This window comes from Mytilus galloprovincialis, chromosome 14 (assembly GCF_965363235.1).
Source record: "Mytilus galloprovincialis chromosome 14, xbMytGall1.hap1.1, whole genome shotgun sequence".
In the NCBI taxonomy this organism is placed as follows: Eukaryota; Metazoa; Mollusca; class Bivalvia; order Mytilida; family Mytilidae; genus Mytilus; species Mytilus galloprovincialis.
In genome coordinates, this window is record NC_134851.1 from 45,711,648 (window position 1) to 45,723,989 (window position 12,342).

Genomic DNA, 12,342 nt, shown 5'->3' on the forward strand with positions numbered 1-12,342 from the left:
ATTTGGCACGCTTAGCTAGAAATTCGAAGTGTAACGTTGTACATGTAAAACCATAGAAGAAATATTATTTTTTCCTATTGTTTATAAAGAAGTAAGAAGATGTGATTGAGTGAAAATGAAACAACTCTTCGTCCAATGAGAAAGCTTATTTTCATTTGTTTCTTTTTTTTTTTTCTTTCTTTTTTTTTTTACTTGTCTGAATTGATTTTCCCTTTGTTCACAACTGTATGTCCCTATTTTTGTGTACAGAATATTCGTTTTCATCGCGTCTTGGTCTCTTGGGTGAGATGCTAAGTTTGAAAACGAAACAAGAAAACACATTCGTTTAACGTCTTAATGCAACGGAAAGTAAAGATCAGAGGGGACCGTGTCACAATCAAATAAATTATTTTTTGTAGCCCTTATCCTTTGCTTAGGTTTTGTCTCATTTCTACCATATAGATGACGAACTCAATCCTTACTCAAATTAAACCCTAGCCCTAGTACCTCCTCCATTGACTTAACATCAAGCCATCACTGACCCTGTCCATACTCTAACCCTAAACTAAATTATTGATTGTTTATAACCTGCTATAAAACTTCAAGTGGCAAATAGTAAATGAATATCCAAGACGATAAACAAGAAAGGCGAAATATATCAATTGGGCGTTCACAAAAAATTCGGACAACGTCATGGCAAAGGGAAAGACCAAAGGACAAACAGTATAAAAAACACAATATAGAAAAATCCAGAGTCATCTCAGGTGCTTCGGAAGGGTACGCATATACATTACTCCTATCTTAACAGCATGAATAAACGGTAAGTGCAGTGGCGGATCTAGGGGGGTCCGGGGGTTGGAACCCCCCTTTTTTGGGACGATCAATGCATTTGAATGAGGACTTATAGTTGACCCCCCCCCCTTTTTTTTGTCCTTGGTTAGGACCCCCCTTTTAAAAATAGGATCCGCCCCTGATGTGATGCAAATATCAATGAGACATGAGACAGCAACCCAAAGCCACAAATGGCCAAACAAATGTAACATAATTATTATTTAGAACAATACCATGTGTCTCTTCAACATGGCAAGTCCCGATTCTATATGAAATGTTAAACTTCAATGTGTTTTCTTCTCGTTTCAGCCATGTCGCAACTCCTCGGGACTATACCTTCGTTTTCCCAGCTTCGAGGGAAGCCGAATGATGACTGGATTGATCGTATGTCACATGTCTATACAACAATAATCTTGATCATCTTTACGGTTGCAGTCAGTTCCGGTCAATTTTTCAAAGATCCGATACAATGTTGGCATCCGGCAGAATTCAAAAGTTCTATGGAATCATACACTTCCTATAACTGTTGGGTTAAAAATACATACTATGTTCCTATGTATGATGAAATCCCTCCAGATATCACAATTCGTCAAGACGCTGAAATAACATATTATCAATGGGTTCCATTAATTTTACTTCTCATGGCGATGCTATTCAAACTTCCGAATGTTGTCTGGAGAATATTTAGTGGCGGATCTGGTTTAAATTTAGACAAAATCGTTGGACTTGCCGAGAATTCCCAATTGGGCTCGCCAGACGATCGAAAAGAGACTATCAAATCAATAGCTGTTTTTATTGACAAATGGTTAGAAGCAACTAAAGAAACAAATTGGAGTGTTTTGAATAGAACCAAACAACAATGTTCGCGATACCTGTTTTTCTTTTGTAACAAAAAGGCGGGAAGGTATTTAGTAACCCTCTATCTGTTTGTTAAGGTTCTGTATGCCTTAAACGCCATCGGACAATTATTCCTCCTCAACGCTTTCCTCGCTACCAGATTTAATTTTTATGGTTTCGAGTTTTTGGAAAACCTGTACAGTAAAAACCCATGGAAGGAATCGCCAAGATTTCCTCGGGTTACCCTTTGTGATTTTCAAATAAGATTGCTGCAGAATGAACTTAGGTACACAGTACAATGTGTCCTACCTATTAACCTTTTCAACGAGAAAATCTTCATTTTCATTTGGTTTTGGTTGATTTTTATTGCTTCTTTGGCAGTTTTTAATCTTTTCATGTGGGTTTACATTGCTGTACTAAAAGCCGTCAAAATACAATACTGCAAAAAGTACTTGAAAATTAACAATGAGCTTCATACTAGCTTTGATAAAAAGCTTTGCGTAAAGTTTGCAGAATATTATATGCGTGATGATGGCGTATTCATGCTGCGGCTTGTCGCAAAAAATTCTACTGAAATGGTGGTCTCTGATCTTGTTAAAGAGCTGTGGGTGATGTACAAAAACAAGCAGAATACCAGAAAGAATGACGATGCTAAAGAACTGATTCCAGAAGTTAAGGCAAACTTTGCATAATGAATATTCATATTTTAGTTTTTGCATATGAGATACGTCCAGAGCATGCTTGTAATTTTTAATTTGTAAGTTAAGCTTGTTTTGCTTCATAGAATGTGTACAAAAACAGGTCGACTACCAGATTAAAATGAAGATTCCAAAGATTTGATTCCAGCATTGAAGGCAAACATTACATAATGAATATTCATATTTTAGTTATATGCATATATGATATGTTCAGTGCATGTTTGTAACTTTTAAGTTAAGTTTGTTTTGCTGAATAGTATGTGTCCGACAACTAGAAAATTGCAAAGAAAAATGAAGATGCCAAAGAATTAACTCGCGAAGTTTTTTAAGGCAAACTTTCATTGTATAATGAATATTCATATATGTATTTGAAGCTATTTGCATATTACGATATACGTATAGTGCAAGCTTGTAACTTGTAAGTTAATTTTGTTTTTGCTAAATAGCATATTTACAACAACTAGCAGATTACCAGGTAAAATAGAGATGACAAAGACTGTTTTTAAAGAGGAATAATTAATGAAGCAGTGAATAAATTATAGTATCACAAAGTTCAAGCCTTGCGTCTTTCAATGAGCATATGAATAACAAAAATTAGATAGTTGAAATTAAATCAATTCAAGACAATCAAAAAATGCAATAACTGACTAGTCAAATGAGTTGTCATCAACTTGGAAGATGGTTCTTGTAGAAAGGACATATAGAAAGTGTTATTTGTGTAATACAGGCGTTGAAGATAAACTCCATTACATTATAAAATGTTCACATCTTATAAAAGAGAAAAAAAATTGTATTATTAATATCTTTATTGCAAAAAGTAAAACCCTGACAGGTTAAAATGCAAACACAAAATACACAATACACAAATACATACAATACACACATATATACATACAATACACTGACAAATATACACAATACACAATACACAAATACATATAATACATGATAAAGAGTCTCACACAATTCGTCTTTTTCAGAATCTAAAGGACTATAGGTCATGCACCAAAATGAAAATAACGTTACGCCATTGGATACATGGATTTCAATTGCAGATTCTGAAACGGCGAATTCAGTCAATAAAACAAAATTTACATGACCAAACATTATACTCACTAAAATAATATGCCTTAACTTCTACAAATAGGACAGATGATGATGGAAGTTTTTAAAGACCTTGACTAGCTATACAGTCCTTGCACGATCGGTTAATAGGACAGATCTGAGCATCTCATAAATTTGTGCAAGTTAATAAATTAACCATCGCGATCGAATGTGGTCCTCTCTTGGACTAATTTTAAATCGTTTTGTCACAGTGTTGTGGTATTCTGTGTATATAAATACTTATGTTTTTATGTAATGTTAATGTGCCTTGTCTGTACTTATGTAGTTGGTGTTGAGGATAAAGATATATCTATATATATACAGCATCAATATTAATTGTGTATCAGGCTACAAGGGACGTAATTGGGATTTAAAATCGATTATTTCTTTATTTTCAGATTGACTTATCTCCCTTAGTACACAAAAATAGCCTGTGGTCGTCACTTTTTAAAACCAAACTCCTTAATCAAGGAAGAGTGGGTCATCATGAAATGCCAAATAAAGAACTTCTTTGCTAAAAATCTTTATTTTAATATAAAGCTGTTACTGTGTTGGAAAATCATGTTCTGCACTAAAGTTGAATTTAGTGGAGAAAACAATAACTCGTTAGGGCCTTTAATCCGAGATAAACTATCAGTGAAATGCACAATACAAAGTTCATGATATAATCAAGGATTTGTATAGTAAGATTTAATATAATCTATATATATTTTTTTCAAAAATAGGCTGATTATTTTCACTATATAAATCTATATAGACTATCAAAATAAAACTGGAGTGTTATCAAACGAAAATTGTATCGCATTATATTGAGGGAAAGCTAAATGTTATACATACTTATTTCTTAGATCACTATAACAAGAGTTCCATAATTGTCCATTGGACTTATTTACTGTAATTAAATTATTGTGAATAATATAAATATATATGAATTGCATTTATATTGTTTACTTGTTTTGTTTTTTGGGAAACTTATTGTTTAAAGTTAATATGGCAATTAACATTTGAATTCATAACTACAATATATATATGGTATATATTATTTTTTCTTTTTTTATAACGTAGGTTTATTTCTTTTTTGATTCTTTTTTTTCAGAGTTTGTTTTTTATAATTGACGGGACAAGCCCACTTATTGGGGGCGCACTTATTGCGCAACAACGAATTTGTTTTCAATTCCAACAAAAGGGTTTCAGCTTACATTCGTCGTCCATTTTAAAGTTTTATTCAAATAAAATTCAGCCTTTTACAAACAATTACACATTCCATTGTTGAAATGGTAAAGCAATAACCATGTTAAATTACAACATACATAATTATTCATAACAACCTTATCACGTCACATTTAAATGTCAAAACGTAGAAATTGCCAAAGGCTCATGAATATTCATTACAGATAAAAACTGCGACGAGAATATGAAATTTGTCAAATAATTTCCTAATTTTCGAATTTTCCTAGGGCATAATTATACTGTGTCGTAATTATCCTAATTATAAGATATTTATTAAGTAAAACTGACATCGTTACGGCCCCCTGTGAGTGGTCACACCTTTTTTCACCTGTTGATTGCTCAGTGAACCGTGTCATTTGACACCAAATCGGAGACACACCAAATCTGTACACATATGCGTGGTTTATAGAAGTACACAAATAATTTCGACGGTAAGTTTGTTACAGTATATTTATAGTTATAATTAATATTGTATATGAAATTAAAAATAATGAACTTGCTGAAAGTAGTTTTTGAAAAGTGTACCTATAGATTTGATCAGGTATTTTTGTTCAAAACAACGATTTGGTGGTGACAGTTCAATCCAAACAATTTTGTGATAAAATTTAGTGACAACATTGTTGAACAAAGGTGAATAAATAACTCATTCCTCCTGCTAACATTTATGATTTGTAAATTCATCTATAAAAATAATGTGTAAATGTGTAGTAACATTATATTCAGTATTTTGTCTATTCGTCTTTTTATTGAACATTGAAAATTGGACAATTTATCATACTCAAACCTGTTAAACTCTAAACTTTTGGCGTTTTTTTAATCAATTTTAGTTTGCAATAGCGATAACTTTCAAGTTAGAACGGCAAAATACAATGTATTTTACTCTAAAATGCATTTTTTTATACTTTTAGTTCCAATATCGCTAGTCAATAGGGCTTTGATGCTTTGGTGTTTATATGCAAATTAATTTTTTTTTTAAATGTATTTATATATATTCTTGCCATGTTTTATCTCGCAAAATTTGTCTTGTCCGTTTTACGTGATATTTTAAGTGTTATATGTGATGCAATTTGTTCATTGCCTTTCACTTGAAATATTATCTCCCCTTGACCGATGATGTTAATTGTTATAGAAGACTCAAAGAGGGGGGTGTCTGGTTTTTATTAAAATTCTACTGGAGACCTATTGCGTATTCTATAGCGTTCGTTCCTTGGAGTCAATATCTCTAAACATTGACGCACATTTTCATATTAAATTCAGATTTATTTTTTAAGATTATTTTTTCCCCTCTTTTTTATTTTAATAATATTTATTGTTTTCTTTGTGATTGAAAATTAAATTTAGTCCAAATTTAGTCTATTGACTTCCTTTGTTGTTGTTTATCTTAAAACTTTTGTCTTTTCCTAAGTGTTTTAATCTCTGGTAATTTTGCATTTTAAGCCTCTTATTTCCATTTCATTATGATAACATATATATAATCCTCGAAAGTCTATAGATTGATAAATTGTTTATATTTTAATTGCTAAATAAGCAATATACAAACAATGAGTCATAAATGTTAGATAACATTTAACTTTTTTAATTGTCATGTCTCCGAAATATTGTTAACAAAACAATAACTGTAACGCTAATACCTCTTTATTTTTCATGTAGATAAACTCCATGGAAACCCAATTGATAAAGTAATTTATTATCCTAATGTAGATTACAACATGTATATATTCAATCATTTATGTATACATGTACTAGTGTAGTTTTAGCAGAACTTTTTGTTTTAATAGTGAAAATTACGTAACATATATATATATATTCATTTGACATTTTAATTAGATAAATACAGAAAGTCGATTTTGACGACGAAACAAAGCATTTGACATTTTGAAATAAATATCAAGAAATCATTATAGTGTAGACCGATTTCTGTCTCTTCAATGTATTCCCAAAACTTTGTCTCGAATAAAATTTTCTGTTTAGAATCAATGTAGATCAATTGTTGATTTACATGAAACTGTTCTTTCCATTTTTGTTAACAACCCGAAGACAGCATCGCTGATGGCGAATACACAATTGATATATGAACTTATGATGGTCTGGCAAGACGTTCTTTCTTTTTGTATCATGTTCTGTTTTGCCTTTGTTTCCCTTTTTTATTTTTGCCTATTATTCACTATTGATTTGCCTGCTTTTGTCTTTAATGACTTTTTTCTACACCTTCCCTCTGTATTGGTTCCACGTCCTTCTTCATTCTGTTAACAGGGTTAACCCCATAATGCATTTAGACCCTCATGTTGTGTTTTATTGCTTGATAGTCATTTTTGTTTTCTTATTTCAGAGATGTCTGAACTTCTCGGGTTTGTACCTAAGATTTCGAAGCTTCGAGGGAAGCCGAATGATGACTGGATTGATCGGATGTCGCATGTTTACACGACCGTTGTGTTGATCATCTTCACGGTTGCTGTCAGTTCCGGTCAATTTTTCAAAGATCCGATACAATGTTGGCATCCGGCAGAATTCAAAGACTCGATGGAAGCGTATACGAAGTACCATTGTTGGGTGAAGAATACATACTATGTTCCGATGTATGACGAAATCCCAGAAAATATTTCCGAACGTCAGGATGCTGAAATTACATATTATCAGTGGGTTCCATTGATTTTGCTTTTCATGGCTTTCTTATTCAAACTTCCGAATGTCGTTTGGAGAATTTTCAATGGCGGATCTGGACTTAATTTAGATAAAATCGTACATTTTGCAGAGCAGTCACAGCTTGGAAATCCAGACGATCGTGAAAAATCAATTAAATCCCTGGCAAATTTTATGGACAAATGGTTAGACTCAAACGTTGAAAGGAACTGGAATGTTATTAATAGAACAAAACAACAGATCTCGCGTTATTTCTGTTTCTTCTGCAACAAAAAGGCGGGAAAATATTTAGTAGCACTTTACCTTTTCGTCAAGGTTTTGTATGTTTTTAATGCAATCGGACAAATATTTCTCCTAAACGCTTTCCTTTCGACCAAATTCAGCTTTTATGGTTTTGAATTTTTGGAAAATCTAAACAGCGATAGACCATGGAGGGCTTCGCCAAGATTTCCTAGAGTTACCCTTTGCGATTTCCAGATTAGACAACTCCAGAACGTACAAAGATTCACCGTACAGTGTGTTTTGCCAATCAACCTTTTCAACGAGAAGATCTTCATCTTTATTTGGTTCTGGTTGATCTTCATCGCCATTTTGGCTGTTTACAATTTGTTCATGTGGATTTACCTGGTTATGTTGAACGTCAACAAGACACAGTACTGCAAAAAGTACTTGAAAATAAATAACTTACTTCATACAAGCTTTGACAAAAAACTTTGCGCCAAGTTCGCAGAAAACTACATGCGTGACGATGGCGTTTTCGTTTTGCGAGTGATCGCTAAAAATTCTACCGATCTAGTCGTTACCGACCTTGTTAAAGAACTGTACGAACTGTACAAAAATAAACAGAGCACACGAAAAAATGAAGATGTCAAAGAATTGGAACCAGTCGCCAATGGTGATGATGATGACATTAAAAAACCTTTAAATAATGAATATTCATAACATTGTCACTAAGTGACTTATTTGCATATCCATAGTCTTCCAGACAAAATGGTTCGCGGACCAAGAACGGAGATGTTCTCGTATTCGTTGCATTTTCATGACTTGATTTTATGGTGCTTTTAAAAAACAATGCCAGAACAGCTGTATTTGTGATAGCGTAATTTTACATCTTATTTTTTTTTATCTTTTAACTACAATATTCTTTGTTGGTAGTAAACTAAAAAGATGAAAAGAGACCGAAATCTGAAGTTTTCAAAGTAAGAAACGAACTTCCATGATTCATCCAGCTTTTTCAGTGAAAACTTGTACATGTAGTTGTTTTAATGTGAATAACAAATCTTAATTGTTTTCGTCACTGGCTAATTTAGAATCACATAGTGCCATTGGCGTGTATATACTGTTTTATAGATAACATGTGTTGCGTAACATTAGGGACTTGTCTCTTATTCCATTCTTGATTATACATGTTTCTCTTGTAAAAAATATATGAATGAAATGTATCATTCCAGATTAGTGTTAAATCGGGCATTCCAATAAATAATTAAAATTGTTAATTTAGCATGTTTCTGTTGTATGTTTGAATTACTAGAGAGAAAAAACACCGACACATCAAGGCTGCACCTGTCCTCCCATCTCACTCGCTATTTATGACCAAAAATTAAAAAAAATCTGTTTTTAAACTACGCCCAGCTTTGGAAAATCCTGTACATTTCTCTAACAATATTGACTGGTTCTCTGTCGTTTATTTGTTTGGCTCGGACAAATATCATATACTTGACAACTAAACTGGAGCCCTGTTGTGTTCACTTATCGCTAGACCAGACGGTGCGAAGCTTGATATGAATTGGCGGAAACCAGGGTGACGCAGATACCCGTATGTTCAAGTTGAAAGGGAAAGGGAGATAACCGGTATATGAACCTAAACAGTAAACTGGTCCGCCGTTCTATCTATAGCTTCGCACCGAATGTAGCGATAAGTGAACACAAGAGGGGTCCAGTTCACCTAAACAGGTGGATAAACGTCCATGAGAATACAACACAAGTATTAGCCTTTCAAAAAGGGCTAGTCGTCTCTTAGCTGATGAAAATGGAAAGTGCTCTCGCTTTGTAGATAAATTCATTTGCTAGAATAGCCACGTGCATCAATCAATAAATTTTACCACACACGAGGTCACACGTTATAAAGTAGTATATATCGTTTAAATTTGTTGTTTACGAAACTGCAGAAGATTCGGTTATTTATAAAAGATAAAAGTTACCTGTGTACCAGTATCATGAATATGCATGATTAATGAAAAGGCAAAATCTAATGGCTAAAATAGAGAGGACATATTCGATACTCTACGGGATTGAAAGACATTAACTAGGTTTGGATTGTCCTAACCAATCAATAAACTTTGATTATATACGTCTCGTAATATCTTCCAATCAGGTGGTAAGAAGCATTCACGCACTGACTGTCCATCGTTCAATCCTTAATATCGTCTCCTAGGAGACGATAACAACACCAACACATTTATTCAAACTATAAAAAAACACCAAGATATAATAAGCAAACATACATCTATAGTGTCTACATATAATTAAGCTAAATTGGCACATGCAGAAACGTGCAAGGATATACAAGTAACAAACTATAGGAAGCTTCCAGGGTCAATCTAAATCCAAGAGTGAAGGCAAAACTATAATCAAAGTACTGACGTACTGAACATCGGATGACCACAGTTATTGTGGATGGTCAAAAGTACTTGTCTCAGAAGAAAAAAAATCGCATATCTCTTAACCCGAAACTGAGGTAAATGTATAGAGATACTGTATATCTTTTTCTGAGACAAGTTCGTGCATGGATGATGAATAAATGACAGGAAATTCAACTTCACCGTAATAACTATTATATTGTAGTGATACAAATCAACATACACTGATTTGTTGTTATATATTATATTCAAATAACAGTTACATGTATATATGATTTCCATCCATTTATATATCATCCTAGTCAACTATTCTTATAATAGTGCAATGCAAGTGCACGGTAAACACTTTTCTGTAAAAAATCGATTTTTCTAAAATATTGGATACGAGTAGGCATTCACATTTTCCCGCAAAAACAATTACAGAGTTACCGGTCGTTACCCGTATTGTCGCAAAACGTTGTTTGAGATATTCTTCCGCATGCTTTTAACACAATTTTTGGGTACGTGTGCATTGATATTTTGAATTATTTTTTACTTTTATACACAAGTCTAAATTGAAAACTACGTTCAAACCTATGATTGCGTTGGATAAAAACCGCAATTTTTATTCGTGTGCATGTAAAACAAGTTTCGTTGTAGAAGGGTCTAAATACAGCACAAACAACATTTTCCAAAAGACGAAAAAAGTGAAAAAGTATATTTCAACAAAACGCATTTGACTAACAGGTTGATTAAAACATGGAATATTTCATTTGAATTGAGTATAAAATCAGAATGATCAGGACTGATTTGCATTAAACCACATAAGCATTAAACCACATAAGCATTAAACCACATAAGCTACTATAGCCAATCCAAGTATCAATTTATAGAGAACATGTGAATGGTTTAATTTTACACTAGTAATTTTTGGGGCCCTTTACAGTAATAACTTGCTGTTTCAAGATTCAAGGCTCCGTGTTGAAGGCCGTACCTTGACCTATAATGGTTTACTTTTATAAATTATTACTTTAAAAATGGAGAGTTGTCTCATTGGCACTGATACCACATCTTCCTATATCTATATGTAGAAAAATCCATCCGATGTCAGAATAGGTTACAAAAGAAATTGAGCAAAATGACAAAGATACACAATTCGGGATCATACTTCATATTTTCTAAGTTAAAGGTGAAATAGATTTAAAAAATTAAGCAGCCTTCGATTTTTCCGGAGTTTTGCGCCTTTCAGAGATTTCAATGCCCGCATACATATGATTCCGAACAACATAATTCATTGAAAAAGGTTATTAGTAATTTCACTGAATTCAGTTTTTTGTAACTCAAAATTATTTTTTATTATTTGCTGAACAGATTTCGAAAGACGATTTGAAAATGGGGCGGAAATGTTTCGGATAAAATATTTTCATAATTTAACCTTTTCCCGTAATTAATATATTGCATATTATGTAATGTGATCTGTTCAAAACTGACACATATGAAATGTTAATTAGAAACAAGCTGTGGAATGCAAATTAGTGACAATATAATTGATACCAGACTGGTCATTGTTTGTTTTCAATTATCTCCAGTGGCAAGTATTTCATGCGTATTCAAGATGACACACAATATATCGTAAATATAAACGGCAAAAGTCAGGCGAAGAAGAAAAAACAAAGATTTTGTTTTATTTGGATGTATGATAATCGGGTGCTATTTGTTGACAAACTTAATATATACATATACAAAAACAGTCTCGTATGTAATTGGGTATTGAGTAAAAGAACGATTTTTCTGTTTTCAAAGAACCATTGGAGGGGGGGGGGGGGGGGCCGGGGGAAACCCAATTTGATTTTGAACTAAAAATTAACTGAAAGTAGATGTGAAGTTCTTAAAAATTATTTCATGACGGTATAGTAATAAAATTTATGTTAGCGTTGAGCGTAACAAATATCAGAACAAAACAAAAACCACCTGCCCCCTCAAAGTTCAATGGTCGTGCCTTTTCACAGACACCTTCTCATTATTCGTTTTTTAACCTCTAATAATTTTTTGACATGTAACTTCAATTGGTTTTGGTTTTGTCACGTTATAAATTAAGGCAGTTGTCATTCATCTCCTAACGAGATCGCCTAAAAAACTGGACAATGAAATCGATCAAAAAATCGGCTTCAAGCGCAAATACACAAAAGTTGTTTGTCCGAAGGCTAAAAGTAACGGACGGTCATTTGAACACAACATGATAATTAGATGTATCTGGGGCTCCACAAGGATAATTTTCCTACATAATTAATATTATTAATATATTCTACGCATTTATAATAAAGTTGCTAATTCACTTATACTGTGACATCGGGGTACATATCTATAGAATTGCTCATTTTTTTACATTATTAATTGGGCGTTGA

At 32.9% G+C, this 12,342-nt stretch overlaps 2 protein-coding genes across 2 annotated transcripts; both read left to right on the forward strand.

Moving 5' to 3' along the window:
• Positions 1-1,121: 1,121 nt before the first annotated feature.
• On the forward strand, positions 1,122-3,225 carry LOC143058976 (innexin unc-9-like). The gene has a single exon (XM_076232460.1). It carries the CDS (start codon positions 1,122-1,124, stop codon positions 2,337-2,339), a length of 1,218 nt encoding a protein of 405 aa, XP_076088575.1. The 3' UTR covers positions 2,340-3,225.
• Positions 3,226-4,971: 1,746 nt separating this feature from the next.
• Positions 4,972-8,820, forward strand: LOC143058977 (innexin unc-9-like). The gene is made up of 2 exons (XM_076232461.1): positions 4,972-5,110; positions 7,009-8,820. Exon 2 carries the CDS (start codon positions 7,011-7,013, stop codon positions 8,259-8,261), a length of 1,251 nt encoding a protein of 416 aa, XP_076088576.1. The 5' UTR covers positions 4,972-5,110; positions 7,009-7,010; the 3' UTR covers positions 8,262-8,820.
• The last annotated feature ends 3,522 nt before the right edge of the window (positions 8,821-12,342 follow it).